The 21,885-nt window shown below is 47.9% G+C and overlaps 1 protein-coding gene and 1 pseudogene across 7 annotated transcripts in view; both read left to right on the top strand.

The window, feature by feature from the left end:
* Positions 1–21,885, top strand: part of LOC144156332 (uncharacterized protein ZK1073.1) — a 282,683-nt gene that overhangs the window by 53,394 nt on the left and 207,404 nt on the right. For 3 of the 7 annotated variants that reach the window (XM_077688317.1, XM_077688320.1, XM_077688316.1), the window contains exon 2: positions 15,900–15,935. The exons of the other annotated variants lie outside the window; for them this stretch is intronic. In XM_077688317.1, coding sequence (XP_077544443.1) covers positions 15,900–15,935 — 36 coding nt within the window. The remainder of the gene's footprint in view (positions 1–15,899; positions 15,936–21,885) is intronic. 7 annotated transcript variants of the gene reach the window in all.
* Positions 9,672–9,806, top strand: LOC144156401 (U5 spliceosomal RNA; annotated as a pseudogene).

Raw genomic sequence — 21,885 nt, 5'->3', positions numbered from 1 at the left:
TCGGCCACTTCGAGCTCTCGGCGGTTCTGGTGAATAGCCAGGGCCTTGAATTGGGAGCGCTGCTGTACAGGAGTCATTAGCCCTTGCACAGTTTTCCATATCATCGACAAAGGCTTGCGAGGGTCCAGCGTGTCACAAAAAGATTTCCAACGTTGTGCTTGCACTTGGGCAATGCGTCGCTGGATCTTCTTTTGCGTTCGTCTGCAAATTCTCAAATCTTCGAGACATTTCGCTCGCCGGTATCTGCGTTCGGCGCGGCGACGAACAGCACGAAGGCGTTCCAGCTCCACGTCAAACTCGGTCACTTTTGGAGACAGCCGGACGGAACGCTTGCAGGCTTGGAGTGTGCTTTCAATGACGGACTCTAGATTTTCAAGCTCATCGCTCCGGCAAATTTCGTCCATCCTTGATTGGAACTTCGACCAATCGGTTACCCGAATAACATTAGGATCGAAGGAACTTCGTAATCCATTTATCTTTAAATAGGTTGGAATGTGGTCGCTTCCACGAGTTTCTATGTCTGGGAACCACTGTGCACGGGCCGATAAACATCGTGACACAAACGTCAAGTCTAAACAACTGCCGTAGTTCGTTCCACGTAAATAAGTGGGGCTTCCGTCGTTTAGTAGGCACAGCCCATGGTCTGAGGCAAAAGCTACTAAGCTCCGACCTCGCCTGTTGGTGTTTGGGCTTCCCCAAAGCATGTGGTGTGCATTGAAATCACCGGTAATTACCCACGAACCCGTTGTTGTGCTTAATATGTCATCCAGCCTCTTCCGTTGAAAGCGAGATGTCGGGTGTAGGTATACACCCACCAGAGTGAAAGTGAGCTGGCGCTTTCTGATGGTAAGACAGACGTACTCATTACCCCTGTAAGGTTGCACAAAATGGTGAACGTAGGACAGTTCACGCCTGATGAAGACTGCGACTTTGCTGGGCTCCCCTAGTGTGGCTGATAAAAAACGTTCATAGCCAGATATCCGAATAGGTTTGGATATGTTCGGTTTGCAGATGACAAGTATAGGAATAGATTTCATAAAGACAAACTGGCGAAGATCTGAAATACGCGACATTAGTCCTCTGGCGTTCCACTGAAAAATGGAAGCCTCCTTGATATCCGTACTCAATGAAGAACGTGCGTTCGCCATGGTCCTTGCTTATCCGAGGCTTGCAAGTACTGGATCCAGGGCCTCCAGTATCTGAAGTGCACTCAACGCAGAAGGTGTATTCAGACTGGTGAGCAATGTGAGAATGGCATTCATGAGGGACCTCAGGACAGCGACGACTTGCCGATCTGAAGACGAAGCCGGGGCGGAAGATCTCGTGACTGTCTTCAGTACTGAGCGTTGGGGCTCAGAAGGAGGTACACTCGGTGACAGCGGGGGCCATGCGTCAACCGGCGAGGTTTGTTGTACCTCGTGGCGACAACTCGGCGAATCCGGCGAGGCCGGAGGCGGCGGAGGCGGTGGGGGTGCCGGCGGCCTCGGGGGTAGCGGTGGTGTAAGTAGTTGAACTATAGTGGCGGACCCGCTTGCGTAGAGGCGTTCGATGGAGAATGGCCAGCCTTGTTTGAAGATCTCCGGCGTCGAGACCGGTGACGCTGCCTGCCGCTGTCGTACCGTCGCCGCAGCCTCCTTGTGCGTGGAGTGGTCCCTCACCATCTGCTTCAAGACAGCGACCTCCCTCTTCATGCGTGGGCACTTCTTTGATGAGGCATCGTGAAGCACTGCGAAAACTATAGCTCTTGCCAGCACAGAGCAACAGTGCGTGATTTGCTCGTCGCTGCGGATACACCTTCCGTTTCTGCTTCGCTTTTGTGGCTTTTTTTAAGTGGCTATCAAATGCGTTTTATTCTGCAACTTAAGGAAAGCCGGCAAACAGCCGCTACACCGCTGTAATGACGTCATTCAGCGGTCGAAGAACGCGAAAACCGGGAAGGAGAGAAAAATATTTTGAGCAAGATTCTATGTTGTCTGACGAGGAGAGAGCAGTAATTTTTGGCTGAGGCACATTGCGACCCCATAATCTAATGTGTTGGTTGACTACTTTCTGCAAGCACTCAAGATTTAGAAAAAGGTTGAAAAAAGTGTTGCACGGTCGCTTTAGTTTGGCGAAGACAAAATATTTGGACAAAGAAACCTTCATTATGACTTTGTTTTTATGCCGACTTGATAAGGAAACGAAAAAGTTGCACAAAATTTAACAGAAAAAACACGCCTGCTTTTTTTCTTCGAACCCGTTTGAACCCGTTTGAACCGGTTCAAACCGGTTCGAACCGGAACGGAATGATGCTCTGGAACTGAACCCGAACCGAACCCGAAAGGCTTGAACCCGAACCCGAACCGAACCAGAAAAAATTCCGGTTCGACACCCTGATAAGGAGTAACGGGAAGACGAAACGCATGCAGTTAGTCTCTTTGCTGCGTCGTTAATTCCCGTAATGGCGACGTCGTAGCGCTTTCGCGCATATGTCTGCGAACAATTTTATATTTCCAAAACAGAAGCCATTGCAGTCACTGGGTGCTTTAGATGGTGCCACGGGAGAAAATATTGATGTTAGTTATAAGAAAATCGCCTAGGGTTAGTAGAGCAACGGGTAATGGCAAAGGAGCGGCGAAGCGCGATTGTCATACGCTTCTCGGCGAGGTTATGTTGATACGCTGTGTTGCCTACGATTCGGGCGAGGTAATAACGGCCAATGAAAGCTTTCAAGCGCCTTAACAGTAACGCAAAAAAGTGGATTCCTGAGCGTAATGAATATGTATATGTTTAACAGACGACAATAAAAACGGATGTTGCTGATGACAACTGCAAAACAAAAATGCTCGCTACAGCTAAGCGTCTCGAAGTCACTCAGTACATAATTGCCTTGGGCACCAAAGCTATGACAATGCTGCAACTGCTTTAAAACCCGCTTGCATTTCCCAGTCGCAATCGGCTAGCGACGCGAATTTGAAGAATTCAGGCTAAGCAACACCGAATTCGCTTTCGCCGATGCAGGAAAATATGGCATGTTTCCTTATTCTGACACTCACACAGACGACACCTTTCACATACGTTACATAGAGCACTTATCGAACACTAAGAAAGCACTTAGCTTGCGCTAATTCGTGCGGAAACAAATGAGTCGTCTGATCGCCCAGCTACCTATCTCAACTTGGCGACGACGAGTTGATTGTTATTTACGAGAAAAACTATGGTTGTGAGGCTCTACTTCGAATCGAACAGAGCAATAGCCCCTGAACCTAGCAAAGCGCTAAGCGCAAGGCGCAAAACACAGTCACGTTCGCTTGCACAGATAGAAATTCGGGCACCAGTTGCAATGGGTCTGTTGCACAGAACTACACGCTGTACACTTGAATATTCTCTACTGCAGCTGCCACCTGGCGGCGTGGTCTAGCGGATAGCGTGTCGGGTTCCTTGTATAAATTTCCAGGCGTCAGGGGTTCGAACCCTGCTGGTGCCGCAGTTTTTTCTTTTTTCTGCACTCTACACAGTTCGTCCTTGGGGAGTATCGGAACGGACCATCCGAGTGGGGGACTAACCGTTCGTCCCCTCGCAGTTAGTCCCCAAAAGGACTAATGATTGTGGCAGAGGCCGTTAGTCCCCGAAAGGACGAACTTTTAGTCCTTTTTGCCTAAGAGTGTAGGTCTCCGTGGTCGGGAGCTACCTTAAGTAGCGCTTACTTTTCGGTCCAATAAGTTCGCGAAAAGGCGCCCTTTGAGCATAAGTTTGGTTCATGAAACGCGTAAAGACGTAAAAAAGTGTCCGAAAGGAAAATTTCTACTTACGTTAGGTTTATGAATACGGGGGTAAGAATTTGGTTCGTGAAGATCTTATGATCACGCGGTTGTGGTATATTTGTAAAGTTGCGTTTGCAATCTTTGCTGTTGTTATGTTATCTTTGCTGCTGTAAGCTTTTCCAGTACAATATCTCCTCCGTCCTTTTGTAGACCTACGGTTATGCCGTCGTCGCCTGCAGCTTTCCCTGAGTAGTTACCCCTGGTCTATCGTCGCTGGCGTACAGCGTGGTGCAAAATTGTTGTGGTACATTTATTATCTCAACCATGTTGCGCCTAATCTTACCAGTCTCGTCTCTGAGTGCGTACATTCTGTGCGTACGTATTTGCTTTTTGGGTTCCTCCTGACACACACACACACACACACACACACGCACACGCACGCACGCACGCACGCACGCACGCACGCACGCACACACACACACAGACACACACACACACACGCACGCACGCACGCACGCACGCACACACACACACACACACACGCGCGCGCACGCACGCACACAGAGAGAGAGAGAGAGAGAGAGAGAGAGAGAGAGCTCGTTATTAGATGAAAGAAGACAAGGTTGCCGGCATCTTCCCGCCTACATGCTACACTGCGGGGATGGGGAGAACGGCTTAAATGCCCTTAACGAAGTGGGGCGGAAGAGAAAGAGAAAAAAAATGGCTCTAATCCACGCTGTGGTTGAAAAGCAAAGCTGTGAACGAGCCCCCCCCCCCCCAAGCCATTCTACATGCGACGTCACTTGAAATCCCACACGTGGCTCTAGAAAGAGTGAAACCAGAGATTCTACCAGCCGTTACCTGGGATTCCCGGGGGTGCCGTCCCGGCATCGTCCCACTACGGCGGAGAGTCTCACTACGGCGAAAAGTGCATTACGGCTGAGCGTCGCAACACGGCGGAGAGTCTCACTACGGCGAAAAGTGCGTTACGGCTTAACGTCGCAACACGGGATTCCGAATCAAGAGGTCCAAGGCGTCAAAAGGCCCAAAATTGAATCTCTTGACTCGCTGGACCTCTGTCTCGTTGTACCTCTTGACTCCCCGTGGACCTCTTGATGCGGCTGCGGTGAGTCAAAAGGTCCAACGAGTCAAGAGGTCCAAGCTGTAGCAAATCACCGCTACAAATCACCGCCACATTTGGGCTTCAAGTAGCGGTGTTATTAGGAAAAGTTGAAAATGTAGCGCGTCTGTGTATATAAGTTTTGTATGTATTTAATTGTGTATCAGTCGAAATTGTAACGCGTCTGTGTATTAAAGTTTTGTATGTATATAATTGTGTATAGGTTGTGTATATATTGCCGCGAGCATGTCTTGCCTTTTTTTACAAGTTCCCCCTTTCGATACTTTTGTCTATGAAACGTCTCTTTGATGAACAATGTTTCCGATCCAATTCAAGTGTTCGGGATATAATAACGCTGAAAACTAGATGCTCACCGGGCAAACACCGCTACATTTTAGTCGACGACGCTCGACCGTGCACGCCACTGTGTAGGGCGCTTCTTCAACGTTTGTGTTTACTTGATTGTTGCGGACATGTCATTCCATTTTAATATCATTCAACAGTTACATAAACGGTTCCTGTAACTGTGCGTTTCTGTTTCAATAAACATTCCTCATTACACCTTTCTCGATTATAATATTTAGCTTAGCGCTTAATGAGTAGCTAATTGACAGGGTGTGTCGGCGTTGGGAACTTGCTAGATGGAAGCTAAATTATTTTACTTTACAGGGATGAAGATATGCGTATATTGTGCTACGCGTTCAAAGAAGATTAATTCGGTTTGCTGACTACAGCCTTCGGCAACCTTGCAATGGAGCCCCGATCGCTAGTCACGATTAAAAAAAAAAGAACACACAAGAACCCAGGACTGGTCAAAGTTACGCAGAGAAGTACTGACGATTAAGAGTTCTGAGATACTAAAAGGAAAACTATACGTAAGATGCTGAAGTGCATTTCTATAGAATAGGTATAGTATGGATCATAGAACACGTAGACTGGACCACCGACCCTAAATTTTAAAAGTCCAGAATATGTCACTCAAGGAGTCGGTAACCGTCACCAGGAACCGTTATTAGCAATATAACCGCGCAATCTGGGAAACATCCTGTCTACTTTTCGCCCTTAACCATATAATAGTATAGTACAGAATCATCAAAATAACCGGAACAGTCAGCAACCATCACAATCAGCCATTAATCGCAATGTGGACCCGCATAATTTAAAGGAGTACTGGCACAAAATTTTCGTGTTACGTTTTTTTCGCTTCTGTGGGTGCCTACTAGCCCACATTAGACGGTCGATAGCAGTCTAAACAATCATTTACGGCGTCGTTTATTCCTGCCAGTTTCGGTTTCACAAAACGAATGATGAGTGGCCGCCATGACAGGAAATAGCACTTGACGTCACCATTCTTGTGGCACCGCTGCGGGTCTGGACGCGCGCGCGAGCGACCGCACGCGCTCGCCCAGACCGGCCGAGGTCTTCACCATCTCCGCGCGCCCGGGCAGCACCATGTCGGTCCCAAAACCATGACGAGAACACACGGTGTAGCAACGCGCGCCAACCGCTGCGCGCGCGTCGGCTACGTCACGGGAGCCCCGACGTCGGCAGTTTGGGGCAAGTAGGAGATGATGGCATGCTGCCCGCTCTGGGCTTTTGTGCGGGCAGAGATTAAAATGGATTTAAAATATGTTATACGGAACGGCTACTGTCGGAACTGGCTGGGAGATCTCTCCTGATAAAAAGGAAGCATTTTACATAGTTATCATAGCTTTGAAGTTTCGTGTCCCTATTCCTTTAAACGAGCAAATATTACTACGAGATTTTAGTGGATCCAGCCATTTTATAAAATGAGCTGAAGGGTTTAATGTATTAAGAACGGCTGAGGGGAAATAATAAATAAAGAAGACAAAAGAAAGCAAGGTTCGTTGGACCTTTCGACGCGTTGGACCTCTTGACGCGTTGGACCTCTTGACCCGAAATTGGACCTCTTGGCGCGTTGGACCTCTTGACTCGGCTGTCACGTGACTATTGGACCTCTTGTCTCGTTGGACCTCTTGACTCATTGGACCTCTTGACTAGAAGCGGCAACACGGCGGAAGGGGGACGGTTTCAGCCGTTCAGCCGTTCAAATGATCTGCAGCTAATTTCATGCAACACTGTCGCATCTTTGCGTTACGTGCAAGAGCCTGCATATATGTGTTGACGCTCCTTTGCCGCATTTTCATTGTTTTCGGGTACTTGTTTTATTTTTTTTTTCGTGTTCATTGATATCTTTCAAGGATATGTATTCCACGTTTTTCTATTGCAATAATAGCCACTATGCCATCAACCATAACCGCGCGCGGAATAGCCTTTAGTTGTGTTCAGTGTATTTAGATTGCTACTGCGAAATATACACCTTGTGGCAACCGGAACAACGAGCAGCGAGCCCGGCGCTATTGTGCGGTACACCTAGAACCATCCCAGTTCCCTCCTCCGGCAGAAATAATGCCTTGATATGGCAGAATAAGGGGAATCAAAATCAATTTGGAGGGAATAAGGTCAAAAGAACAGGAGGGGACTATAGCTATCGTTAACCTTGTCTGTAGCCTTGTATTTAAAACAGTCTCTGAAAGTCCTGGTCTTACTAGGCGTACGCCTCCGACAGCACCACAAATACAGGCATTACTGAAAAAGAAAAAAAAAAGACAGGTGGCCTGAGCCAAAAATTGGTAGCAATTGTGGGCTGAAAACCCGCGACGTGTTCAGACGTAAAGAGGGGGAGAGAGATGAAGACGAAACAACCGGCAGTCCGGGGACTAACTTTGTAACTCACTTCTTTCTCTTTAGTTACAATTAAGGAAGCCGTTGAGAACAGCAGGGAGAGAATATTGCTAACCCACCATAAATAAACACCGTGCCGTTAAAGAAGCAGAAATGCAGAAATTGGAGGGGACTTTTACTGACTGTAGTTGGATTTTTGACATTTTATACCCCTGTCACACCGGCACTTTAATTCCAGATTGAAGCGAAGCCCGATTGACTTTTCGAGCACGCTCGGCGCACCGCCGCTGCTACACGGCACGTTTAAATCCCGATCGGAAAGTCATGGTCTCCGAGATTCCCCCGCGCGCGTTTCGCTCCGGCCGTCCCAATCGCCCCGCGCCCCAGCGAAATTACGTGAGCGCGTTGGTTCCCCCGCGCACCGCCAGGCAGCAGTGCGCACCTATGCATCGAATGCATCGTTCAGCCCGTTGCCAGCTGTTTATGCGGTATTTCGCGGCATGTCAACGCTGCAGTTTTTCTGGTCTTGGCACGAGTGTACTTGCCAGTTTATTAACCGCATTTCTGCTTAGTTCCTGCCGAAGATTCTTACACCGAACACCTGTAATGGATGTGTCCTTCATTGGAACAGGCGAGAACTCGACAGCTTCGAGGCACAGGCCTCCGCCCTTGCAGGTCGAGCCCCCCGATCTTCATTGATTCATAAAGGGACCCCATCACTGCTCCGTCGCGCTCTTCCGCGGAGCGAAAGCCATCATAGAACTGTAATATACGTTTTATGCCATGAGGCATACAATTGCATTTAGAAAAAAGAGCAGCCTGTCGTTGTTGGATGGTTCCAGAGCGAGCGTATTCACAACCTTCGAGTACCCCACGTATGGCACCAAATGTGCAGCCCTGCATTTCCGCAGAAATGTACATTGGCGGAGTTAATATAATGGATCACTACAAGCCGCGGATAAAGATAATTAGTAGAACGTAATTTAGAAAAAAAAATACATAAGGGATAAAAATAAGAAATATGGAAGTGATATTAACGAATTAAAAAATATAGATCTTATACAGCTCCTCCACAAACCAAACAAAAATAAAGGAGCAGCGAAAATAATGACAGAAACGTGAATAAAAAAATCTCGCGAACAGACTATTTATAACCTTGTAACGCCCTGCATTCGCGCAGAAATGCATGATATCGCGCATAGAGATAATTGATCGAACGGAACAAAACAAAAAATACAAAACCTAGAACGAAATCATAAAAGTGAACTTACGAATTCAAAAATATGACTTCTCCCGCTCAATGCCACGAAAATAATAAAAAGCTCTGACAAAAATTAACGACGGAATAAGGAAGAATAAAAAAAACCATGAAACTCGCCAAAGTGTAACTCCCTGCCTTTGCGCAAAAAATGTACAATTGGCGGAGTTAACATGTGTAAATAATCGTTATAATAGTGTGAACGGAGACGATTGGTCATACGGAATCTTTAAAAACCGAGAGCAGAAAATAATAAATTATAAAAGATGGATTACAAAATAAAGAAAATGCGCATTCATACTCCTCCTCCAAAAAAGGAAGACAAAAATTAAAAAAAAAATCACTGAAAAGAACTACGTACAAAAATATCGTGAGAACGACCAACCGTGTAAACCCCTGCCATTGCATAGATCGAAGTGCATAATTCGCATTATAAGGTGTCTAATATATTCAAAATAGCGTAAATGGAGCTAACTAATTGAATGGAGCTTGAAAACAGAAAAGACAACAAAAATAAAACATATCAAAGTTTCAAAGTGATCCTACAAAATAAAAAATAGCGCAGTTAGCACATTTAATTGTTGAATTTATATGGAACCGCTAATGTAGCTCAGCCATCTGCGCGCACACGTATATTAGCAAAAAGCGTTCTCAATTGTAAACACAGACAAAAAATAACGCCGGATTCCCGAAGGAATCGGAGCAGGGGGCCATGATGTGGTCCTTGTATCCACGCCATGAAGTCTGGTGGACGTCCGGGGCGCGGGCCGCAGGTGGCGATGTGCACAGCGCGTAGGCTTCGCAGAGCAGGGCAACTCCACACCAGGTGCTCTGCTGTAAAAACACGCTCAAGCATCTCCTCAGATTAGCGCGGATTGATCTTTCGCCTTTTACTAAAGATCACCGTGGGGAGGGGCTGTTGAATGAGCTGATTAGCAAACTTCCGCAATAAAAAAAAAAAAATCTCGCTTTAATTATGCAGCTTTATATGCTACGATGTATCGTGTAGTTTTTACAGACCACGATTAGCTTTTCTTAACTGCCGCGCAAATGCGCTATATTGGTGCACAAAGCGTTTACTAAAACCTCGCAAATACACTGGATTGCAATGGACGGTGGTGTCTGAATGTATCACCGTTGATTTTTGTCGGACTTGCATGCTTACGATTTTCTAAGACTGCCTTAAAAAGCCGCGGCAACAAATCTATCGTGACATGCATACCAATCAGAAACAATCTTAATATTGCATTTATGCGACAGATGCTTATGCAAGTCGCCACTCTTGTAAAATAATGTTGGGTGAGGACGTGAGGGGTTTTTCAGGGGCACCGCGTGTAAATACACATCGACAAATCTTAAAAAAATCAAAATAGGGACGCGAAACCGCAGCAGAGAGTGCCAGAAACCGACTGCGCTTCACTCGTATGATTGCTGCTTAAACTTTCTACTTGGCTCCTCATATTATTAAATTAACCATAATAAATATGTTGGTTATTGTCTTGTACCTGTCATTTTAAAGCTGGTTGCTCGACTCAATTTTTACTGCAAGCTGCGAAAACGGAATATCGGAATAGTTGATAGGTGATGATGATGATGATGATGATTCCTATTGGTTTCCCCTTTGAAGCGGGGTGATGACATGTCATCTTACCAAAAAGGACTAATATAACCATGTTTTACACTCCTGGTTTAATACTAGCGCTGCTTAGGGCAGGCACTAAAGCTTATTAGGTAGCGAGGTAGCGAGCGCCGCGGTGCGGCGGAAGACGCGGCCACGCACCCTTTTCAACTTACGCTCTCTCCGGCCGATTGGGACGGCCGGAGGCTCGGAGCAAAACGCACGCGGGGTGATGTCGGAGGGCATAGGGAAGTTTCACCGGTTGCACTCACGTTCGCCAGATGGCGCTAAAAATGTACTTCGCGGCCGGCGTCTGGTTACTTTGCGCGGTCGTAGTTGTACGGAACTGTATAAACCATGCTGCACACTTATTTGGGTAAATTTATTTGACACAGTTTGTGGACTTAGTTGAAGTTGTCACCTTCGGTGCCATTACTCAGTGGGGACGAAAGTATCACCGCTCTCGACCGATCGCGCTTGGAAACTTTAATCGCGCTCGAGAAACGAGGATTGAGTTTGAGCGGGAGCGGGTCGATCGCGATTGAAGCTGCCGTGTAGCAGAGCCCGATTGATCCTGATTGAGCTCAACCCGAATCGACTCATTAGCGATTGAAAGTGCCCGTGTGACAGGGGTATTACGCACAAGCTTTGACTTGATTGGGTTTGTGGTGTAGCGCGCCGAAGCTACACATACGCTATGAAGCACGCCGTAACTACAGCTCCGTAACTACAGTTGGTTAGGAGTAATGCAGGTCGTTGCCCTTAAACCTGAAGCGACATGCAGCAGGCACGCCCAGAATGTTTTTAAACCGCTTGCATAAGGGTATTGAGATAATTTGAACACGGAGATGAAAAGAAAGGAAATAGGTTCGATCCCGACAAGGGAAAACGGTGATCTTTTCGAAGCCTCTGTTTGGGTGTATGATTCCGCGCCACTGCGGTGGCTAGACACCGCGACCCCGGACGAACTACAAGGTCAAGCCGGCGCCATTAAGTGATCCGCACTTAAAATGCAGAAGTAACGTGCTTCAGGTGCTAATAATCGGAGTCCCTTTTAAGTGTATTCCATTTTTTAAGTGCAGAGCAATTTAGGGGCTCGCCTTGTCGTCGTGGTTCGCTCGCTCGACCCAACAAGAGCCCTACGGCGTTCCGTCGTAGTGGCTGTTGTCGCAGCGTCCCACAGAGGCTTCGAAAGCCAAGCGGTTTATTTAGTCATAAGCGTTCGAAACTTGTGAACCGCTGGCGCCTGTCATACATCTCCTCGTTGTTTAGAGCAAAGAAAACTGTAGGTACATTTGAGGCAAAATATACGTAATTAACCGGCAGCGTCGCGTACATTTATTTAGGAACACTAGTTCGGTTGGTTTTTACGATAGTAAGCGAAAAAAAGTGGCAGTTAAATGCCGGCACGTGCGGGAGGAAAAGCAAGCACAATAAGAACAGGACTCCCGCTGGCGCAGTTTCCGGCAGGGGGTGAGCGAGCACTGCGAAGGCGGGAAATTTTAAATGCGTTGGACAAACCTCCGTTGAATTCATCAGGACAGGAATGAGATCGGGCGCCAAAGAGAGTGATGGGTGCTAAGAGTGAACGGATAACGGCGCCTCAGCGAGTCAGTCCATTATGGCGAATCACTGCTCCGCACTTGCGACAGCTTTCACATTGAGTGGAACGGTTTTAATTGTTAGTTATAAGGCCGCTGAAGGCTGTTAATTAAACACCGGGTTGTGTGTATACGGAATCGTTCGATTTACATAAATCGGTTAGTTGGCATCGGGCAGGAGTATATATAGACCCGTGATTTCTTTGTCAAGCCCTACAGAAGAACACCGGCCGCCAATTGCGGAGGCCTGACGAACTACCGCAATTTGCTATTTCAACACTGGTCTGTATGTAGTGTGCTTTGACGCTATCCCAGTTACCATTTTTGCCTAATCTGTTGCAGCCACATTATTATTTGTGCGCGTACATTTTACGAGTCAGACGCGCTCGCAGTCTACTAAATTCTGTCGTTGCGGTCGGCACTACCAAATGGACTATAGGGCAACGTACTTTTCATATCAGTTTTATCCTCAATAAATGCTTGTAACTAAGCATACGATGTACTTCACACCGCAGACTTTAAAGTTAATGTTTTTAACTTACGTTCGCCTAACTTGAACAAAACAAAAAAAAGCAATAAAAATGTCATAGAAGTAATACTACTTCAACGCGCGTAATCTCATGGGTCTACTTCGAGCGTGTCAATGGCGTTCGAAACATTCAGATTCGACTACTTTGTGCCACCAAATTACCCTTACATAAAATGACACATGTGACCAGAGTTGCCTAAAATGGTCTTGCGAAGAATGAACCATCCCTAAGCTTTCTCTCACTACGCGGGAGCATCGCGTGCCATTGTGTTGTGAAAGCGCATTGCGGGTGGTCCTATGTATGTGCGTTGACGTCGTTGCCAGTGGGTGTGCGACTCTCGTGGTTGTGGCTGTCGTCGTCACTGGTGAATGTGCATCATGCAGTTGTTCGCGGGATGAGCACTTGGACGTCGCCAAAGGGCGCACATTCGATCCTGTCCGCTGCCTTTCTGTCGGCGTCGAAATGCAAGCGTACCCGCGTATTCCGGGGAACCGCCACGGTACCCGGCGTTCAGGGGACTTGTGGGCAGCGTCACTGGCTAGTCGCCTTAGGGGCATGTACTCAGCCTTTTATTTATACTCATATACTCATACTTTTTTTGCCTGCACCCTTGCGTCACTGCTTCCTCTGTAAGTGTGTGGTGCTAAATAAACTTGAAACTTAAGGTTAGGTGACCTGAACGCTGGGCTTAACAACGTGACAAGCAACGTCAAACTCGTACGTCAAGCGCTGGGGGTACCGGTTGACGACGTTTGGCCAGAAAGCGTAACTTCAAGGGTAACGTCGCCCGGTCGCATACCCAACGGGCCCGCCAGTCCCCGTTCTCAGCCAATGAGGACGTCTGACCAGCGCATACCGCCCTTCGCTGTCAATGGGGACGTTCTCCCGCCACTTACTCGTGGTCGCTGGCCATGAGACTTTTGTTGAGGTGTTTGTGGGTACACGCAGACAATCGGAGGTATTCATTGGCGTGGAATGCATGCAGGCAACCATGTGAGTGCGCCGCAATATCCGTGGCCAAGCGTCTGTTGCTAAGGCGACGTTGTGCGCACGGCCCGTCGATCAGGTACCCCTCTTCTCCTCCATGCCTTTATGGCGGCCAGGCAAGGCTGTGGGTCGCGACGTGAGCTTGCGTTTTCGTGTAAGGCGCGTGCGAGTGATTCGATAGGCAGTTGTACTGCGATATAGGCAGTTGTACCGCGATATCGCGGTACAACCGCGATAGGCAGTTCTACCGCGAGTTGTACTCGCGTTGGTTGCGCGAAAAGTCATGGTTCCGCTCATAAGTGTGACAAGCTTATCTGCAATTAAACCTTAGCATCTACGCACACCTACGAGCGAGTGCGTGTTGGTCGTGGCACAAACATTGCAACACGAGCGCGGTGGTCCGTTTGACAGCAGGAACTGCATCATTTTCAAACTGTGGCCCATTGAACGCAAAGTAATACCCCAGCGCCAAGTACCGTTGAGTGCAGCACAGTACGATGTACAGCCTCCCAAATTTTTGATAATATAGCGGCAGCGACGACCTTTCGGCATGTCAGCGCCTTATCACGGTGTTCAGCAGCGAAATAAACGAGAGTACGCGCACGCGCATAGGGCTAGCTGCTGTATACGAGTGTCGTCTGCTACGCTGTTTTGTTGAGAGTGGTACACCCCCTGCCACTGCATCTGAATGACTGTGCCCCACGCTGCTTAGCTACCTTTGGCGTTAGCGAAACGGCCATGCAGGGTAAGAAAAACAGGGGATGTGGTGCCCTGAGAAGAAGAGCGGAGCAGACGACACTCCCACAAGAGATAGTGCTATGCGCGTGCGCGTACCCTCGCCTATTTTGCCGGTGAACACCGTGATAAGGCGTGACATGCCAATGGGTCGTCGCTCCCGCTCGCGGCCAAGCGCGCCACGCATGCGCAATGGCGCTCCCGCGTGCTATCGGAGCGGAGAGGACAGGAAAAAAGGGTCAACTAAAACTGGCTATTATTAAAAATTTGGGAGGCTGTACCCATCGCCAGACGCGAATGAAGTCACCGCCGCAGATAAGCTGATTGCCAGCCGCAGCGCTGTAATAATGTCAGAGGTGAGTTGTTTTGCTGAGTGTGAAACATGTAGCGCACGAGAAAGCCAGCGCTAAATCGGCATACGCGTGAAACATTTCTCCAAAGAAATTATTCGGTTTTTGTACTCAACCACGTATTAGAGGGCACTTAGCAGACACAAAGTCATGGATACCCTGCGGGTGCACTTCCGTCGACATCCGCGGCGGCAGCCAACTGCAGCGTCGGACTCCTGCGCGCCGTTCGCAGCCGCGGTTTCATCCTCCGGCGATGCGACGTGCTCGGGGGCAGGTAGAGCGCCACCACATAATGTGAGTGCGATTAATAATACAGGGTGTTGCGACGATAATTGGAACACTTTAAAAATTTTTCCTGAGCGAACCGCTGCTCTGTTCGCGCTCAAACTTGCCACGAAGGTCGCGCATTTTGTGGTCTATTTTGTTTGATACCGGGAACAACGATGGTACTTACATGTGTATTCCTAAAATAAATAAAACGATTTTCGCCTATGGGAAAATGGCGGCTGATTTGAACGTGCGAGCCAGCGCAAGTTGAGGTTGGAACCACGGAACCACCTGCAGAGTTAAACGCACGTTTGGGATTCACGTACGGAGCCAAATGGTGCAGCAGACGATCAGAAAATGTACCTAGAAATGAGCTAGCAGACGGTCAGCAAACCCGGTTTTCGGGCTCGCACGTCCAAATCGCCGCAATTTTCCCATATGCGAAAATGGTTTTTATTTATTTTCAGGATAAACATGCAAGTACCGTCGTTGTTCCCGGTTTCAAACAAAATAGACCACAAAACGCGACCTTCGTGTGAAGTTTGAGCGCGAACACAGTGGCGGTTTGCTCAGGAAAAATTTTTAAAGTGTTCCAATTACCGTCGCAACACACTGTATATCTGTTGACTCCACTACAGATAATCGGGTTGAAACGCAGCAGACGCTGGATACTGGTGTTTTGTTTTGCTGCGATGTTTTTCAGCGCATGCGCTGGCACAGTGGCCACGGACGTGGCAGTTTTCAGTGTTGCCAAGCGAAGAAATCGCCCACTAAACTTTGCAGTGAATACCGCCTATAAGAGTTTCGATTACAGCTTTGCGCAGCCCATGAGAAGTTTTGGCCCCGCGGATTCGCAGGTTCCGGTGTTTTGCCGAGTGAGGCGCGGTTGATGCTGACCGGGCTTTGTTTCTCCTCTCTATTTTTTGTGTGCAGGAAGAGACGCTTAACCCTGTCTTCCCCCCTTTCTCCCTTTCTCTCCTTCAGGCACTAGGAACCGTGTATGAGGAAGTTAGTTGCAATGTGAGCACTTCCACCACCTTTTGCTGTCGTTGCCTGCGCTTGCATGCTTCTTCACCGGCTTCACCCCCATTCACCAGTGCTATCAAGCAGCGTGCAGTGTCAAGTTCGATTGGCTTCAAAGGAGCGCCCGCACGCACACACACACACGCACCTTGGTTTCCATCTCAATGCTGGCACGATCACATCTGCATCAGTGCACGCGTGAGGCTGCCACGAATGCCCATTACAATGTCCACAAGGCAGCCCGGAGTGAGTACGGAATTTGACTAGGCAGGAAGAAATTTTATTAGATGCGTTAGCCAAAATGAAATACAAACATAACGTATCCAAGCTTCTACCTAAGCTTGCATGAGGAGAGATTCGAAATGCATTCCTTTTCATAGCAAAGGCTCTTGTACTTCGAGTAAAAGCCTTGACGTAACTGGTCATGTGAGGCTTTTATACTTTCCTGAGTTTTTTTTTCTGTGTTAAAATAGTAAGGCGTTCATAAGATTCTCTCTGAATGTCTTCTTCTAGGTTGCTTGGCTTATTGCTGCAGTTGAAAAAACAACGTTCGTTTTAACAAACCATACCAAACTAGCGGGTGTAGTGAACCTCTTTGTGCACCCTCACGATATGAAAACCCCACGTGTTACGGGAAGTACCACAGCTTCAGACGCGGGTAAAATTGTGGAGGAAGAGCGGAAAAGCAGACTAGGAGGAATGTGAATCAGGCTTAGGGCTCTGATCCTGTCCCTTCTGAAGGTTCTGTTGGGTCGCTAGAAGCTTAAACTTCCTGCACCTCAGTGCATGTTGTCTTTTCCCTTCCCTATTTTTCTTTGGTTTTCTGCATACTTCGCCCTCCATTCCCCCCTTCCCACGTCCAGGGGTAGCACAAATCCTAGAGATGTTGGTTTCTTACCACCCGAAATACACAAGCGGAATCAATGACAAGGAACGCTATCGTGCATGCGTTCATCCTGTGTTGTTCCTCGCTTCACATCTATGCACACATGTCTTCTTACATGACTAGTTACGTCAAGCATATCTGAAGGGCTTCGTGTTGTTATCGTTGGTTCAGCGTGTAGTTACCTTCAGGGCCCATCCTTTATGAAGGCTAATGGATAGGCTAGTTGGAGGGTTATTTGCGAAGCGCCGCTGCAGCAGCCGGGTTCCATACTGGCAGTCTTACTTACAATAAAATATCCACTTTCTGGCAGCGGAATCTACCTGCAATGAGAATTATGCGGCTAAGCCTATACAGCTTTGCATTTAGAGCATCAGCTAATCCGTAGTAGCAACTTTGAACACTTAGTAGGGGGTGCAACGAAAGACTGGAGCCGAAACGTTTGCCTGCCTTGCTTACTCATCTAAGTATCTGGATTCGCCGGATCAAGTTGGCAGCGTGTTATGCGGCATTCTGAGCAGCAGAGTGGTACTGGAAGTACGAGCCCTGCACGCTGCAAATGGGCTTAGGCTGAGTGTGGCCGAGGCTAAAAATTGGAACATCCCTGTGAACTGTGAACCATGTTGTGAAGGTAAAGTGGATTAAAAACCATCCCTTTCGGCATAAGCAGTGCATTAAACTAAGCTCTCAGCCTTTTACTCTTAAGGAGTTGGGTTTAAGGTGACTTAAGGACCAGACAGCGCTGTACAACGTTAAGAACCTTGTCATTTATTTCGTCGCTACTTGCCTGTTGCAGATTTTCGCAATCGCTCTCATGACAAAAGCCTCGGCTGGTTTGCGCGAAAGGAAAATTTACAGGTTAGATACTTCGAGATCTCGGCCAATGGATGTGCAGTGCAATGCAGTTCTTTAAGGCGCTGATGTTAATCGTTCTTCTCTGGACGGGCCTTCCGAACGAGCCGCGTCATAGCCAAAGGAGTCTTTATTTACAATTTTATATTAAACTCCGACGTTGCTAAAATTGGCGCTCTTAGGGATCAGGTCGGCGAATAATGTGCCTTTGCAGAAAACGTGCTAACTACCTCATCTCAATGATCTTCCACACTGCCATCATCATCCGTGCTGTTGATGTGTGACTGTCTTTATGTCAGCTTCAGTGACTGGCGAATGCCTTGCATGCGCTTTCGATGTTGTCGAAGGGCCTAGAGAAAGCTTTCAGAAGCCACGCCGCTCAACGATTGGCTCGACGGCCCGTTTCACTTACACCGTGACACCACGCAAGACTCCCGCATTTAGAACTACACTATTTTTCAGGCTGAAAACGGCAGCTGCAATTTGACACAAGCTTTGTTGTTCGGGGAAGGGGCAGAGGGAGGACAAAAATATGCTTACTTCTGTATACCCCTACTATTGCAGTTACCAACTTCCCTGCAAACGTTCAACATTGTGCCTCTGGTTCTGCAAAGCTCTCCCCATATCGACGCATGAACAGGAGGAGGAGGAATAACTTTATTGTTTGCCCAGAATGGGGTCTGGAAGTCTCTTCCCGCCCTCTTCAGCCATCGGCCAGGAGCCCTGCTCCGTGGCGGCGTCCTCGGCCATCCGGGCAGCCCAAGACTGAGACTCGGCGTCTGAGCTGAGCAGTATCGTCTCCCACTGCTCCGGCGTAGTTATCATTCTTCTTGTTTTATCTGTGGTGGTGAGGGCAGGGCAGACCCGTAGCATGTGTTTCAGGTCAGCTCCTCCTGTGCAGTTTTTACATATGTCGCTGTGCAGTTCTGGATAATAGTGATTGTACATTACGGGGTTAGGGTACGTCCCCGTCTGTAGCAGTCGCCACTGAACTGATTGTTTTTTATCTAATGTTTTGTGTGCATCTGGGTATTATAGCCTCCCCAATTGGTAATGATCGATAATTTCTCATTAAGTGACCATGCGTTCACTGCCGGTTCTGCGCGAGGGCTGCTCCGTGGTGCTTCTTGCGCTAGCTCGGCCGGTTAGTCCTCGAGCTACGTTGTGAGCGTCCTCGTTGCCGGGTAGGGCTGTGTGAGCTGGTGCCCATATTACTTGTACTCGTCTAAGCCTTTCTCCGCTATATCCATTCATAATTTTCAGCGCTTCAGTGGATATGTGTCCTCTCGAGAAGTTTCTGATTGCCGTCTTGAAGTCACTGAATATATAGCTTGCTTGGGTTGATGCTAGCGGCATGGCAATGGCAGCTTCTTCCCCAGTCTCAGGTGTGCTTGCGCGGACTGAGCCTGAGGTTATCAAGTGGCAGTGCTGGTCAACCGCCGTTATTGCCATAGCATTGGGGTCCGAGTATTCTGCAGCGTCGAGCTATATCACCTCCCTGATTTTTGCAAAGCGCTTGTGGATAGATTTGGCTCTTTCTTGCCTGCGCTCTTGGTTATGCACTGGGTGCATGTTCCTGGGTAAAGGAGGAATGTGCAAATGGGCTCGTGCTTCGGGGGGAATGTCTACTTAATTTCCATGATGGGAATCATAACCAATGCTTAGGAATCGCAGCACATGTCTTCAGTCTGACTTTCCGTGAGCAGCTCCAACTGGGAGATTTATTGGGCTTCGATTAGCACATCGAGCGAATCGTGCAGCCCTAACGCATATAATTTGTTGGTCGGGGTTGTGGGTATTCCTAAGCCTTGCTTGTATACTTTTCGAATCATATTGTTGATCTTTGTTCTTTCGTTTGCCGTGAGTGAGAGGAATGGTGCTACGTAGATCACCCTACTGAGGACGAAGGCTTGAATCAGTCTGATTAGATTGGCTTCTTTGATTTCTTGGTGTCTCTTGGCGACTCTGGAAATCAATGTGGTCGTTTGGAGTACGATTTTTTCTAGTATACGGATGGATTCGGTGTTTTGACCATTCGCTTGAATTCGCAGTCCCAAGACTGATGATCAGCACTATTGGTGTGATCCTACCTTTTGCTTGTAGTTCGATCGGAGATTTATAGGAGCCTTTTCTTCTCCCCCTGTTTGCCTGATGTAGTAGTACTTCCGATTTTTCTGGTTAACATACGAGACCCCTTGGTTCGACGTACGTCTCTATAGTATTAATTGCTTCCTGTAAGGTGTCTTGTATTGCGCCATCACTGGCGCCGGTTACCCAGAGCGTGAGGTCATCTGCGTGGATGCTATGGTGTAGACCTTCTATTTTCTTCAATTCCGCAGGTAGTCCGATCATGGCTATGTTGAACAAGAAGGGGGAGAGTACAGACCCCTGCGGTGTGCCCCTTGCTCCCAGTTCCAGTTCGTCCGATTCAATGCTGCCGATTTTTATTTTTGCGGTTCGGTCAGAGAGGAAATCCTTCACGTAGTTCTACGTCCTAGACCCAATTCCTAGAATCTCGAGGTTTCCAGGATGGCGCTGGGGCGCACGTTATCGAATGCCTTCGTTAGGTCTAGGCCTAGGATGTCTTTTGTGTATCTCGATGATGTGCAATTTCCGTCTACGATCTGATGTTAGAGCTGTAATAGGACGTCTTGAGTTGGTAACTTTTGTCTAAAGCCGACCATAGTGTGGGGGTATAAATCCTTGTCTTCCATGTATTTATTATGTCTTCCGAGTACAACGTGCTCCATAAGCTTTCCCATGCACGAAGTCAGGGAAATGGGTTTTAGGTTCTCTAGCCCTAACTTCTTTCCTGGCTTGGGAATCATGATGATGTTGGCCGTTTTCCATTGCTTCGGGATGCTTCCCATTTGCCATCTTTGATTCATATACTGTGATAGTGCTTCTACGGAATCGTCGTCGAGATTTCTTATATTTTTGTTCGTAATCCCATCCTGGCCCGGTGCAGATTTTGTCCGAAGGGTCTTCATGGCTTCCGCTTTTGTAATGGGGGGTCGAGTTCGGGGTTTGGAGTTCCCTCGTACGGTTTGAGGTTCTCCTTCGGGTTTGATCCAATGTATCTGTTTTTGATTTCTTCTATGAGGTCCTCGTCCAATCTTGGATAATCATGTATGATCTTGCTAAGGTTGTGTCTCTGGGTGGTCTTGCATTCCTGGGAATCTATCAGGTAGCGAAGTATATTCCAGGTTTTCCCAATTCCCATTTGCAAGCCCATTTTATTGCACGTGCTCTACCAATTCTGGCGAGTCAGTTCGTTTGCATACTCTTCTACTTCCCTGTTTAAATACGCGATTCGCCTTCGTAGGTTGTGGTTTGGCTTTTGTTCGCTTAACCGCCTCGGAAGGCTTTGTTTCGCCTCGCACATGTGCAAGAGTTTGGTGTCGGCTTGCTCGAGCTCGGCTACTTCGGGTATCGTTTTCGTCGCTTTTCTTGCATGTGTTTGTAACTGCACGATAAATTCCTCAATGTCTGCTATGCTTCCTGTCTCTTCCGATATCTCCCGTTGGGCTGCCCTGATTCTTTTTAATTCATCCCAGTTTGTAATATTGATTAGGTTTTCTCCTTTGTGATGGGTTGGGACCGCTGTGAGCCGTGTGGCCACTATGAAGTGGTCACTGCCCAAGTTTTGCGGCAGGTTGATCCGCTCAGGGTCGTCAACCATGTATTTTGTGAAGGTCAAGACCGGCGTCGTGTCCATGCTGACACTGTTGCCTAGTCTGGTGGGGTACGTTGGGTCGGTGGCTAGAGAAAGGCCAGCTATTTGGGCGTCTTGCCATAGGTTCCTTGCCTCGGTCGTCTCCTGTTTGTAGCCCCAGGCGGAGTGGTATGCATTAAAGTCCCTCGTTATGATAAGGGCATTTCCCTTAGTTATGTCTACCATCTTGCGGAATAGCTTTGCAAACGTGGTTACTATGGGGGCTGATGTACACGTTGAGTATACAAATACTTCCTTTCCCTCTTTTTTGGTTGAAATTATTTCGGTGGGGACATGGTCGATTGCTTCTATGCCTTCGTCGTGTTGTATTACTGGTAGATTGCGCTTGATGACGGTGGCAACCACCGGATTCTTACCGCTATCGCTAGAGCAGTGCTCATTTTCGGACCGAAGGTTTCATAATTCGGTAGTTTGGCTAGGCTTCCCGTTTCTTGCTAGCAGATTACATCGGGTCTTTCCTCTATGCGGTTATTAAG

This window comes from Haemaphysalis longicornis, unplaced genomic scaffold, assembly GCF_048455015.1.
Source record: "Haemaphysalis longicornis isolate Haplotype H1 unplaced genomic scaffold, Haemaphysalis longicornis Haplotype H1 scaffold_1, whole genome shotgun sequence".
Classification (NCBI taxonomy): Eukaryota; Metazoa; Arthropoda; class Arachnida; order Ixodida; family Ixodidae; genus Haemaphysalis; species Haemaphysalis longicornis.
This window is presented reverse-complemented; position numbering and strand designations above follow the sequence as displayed.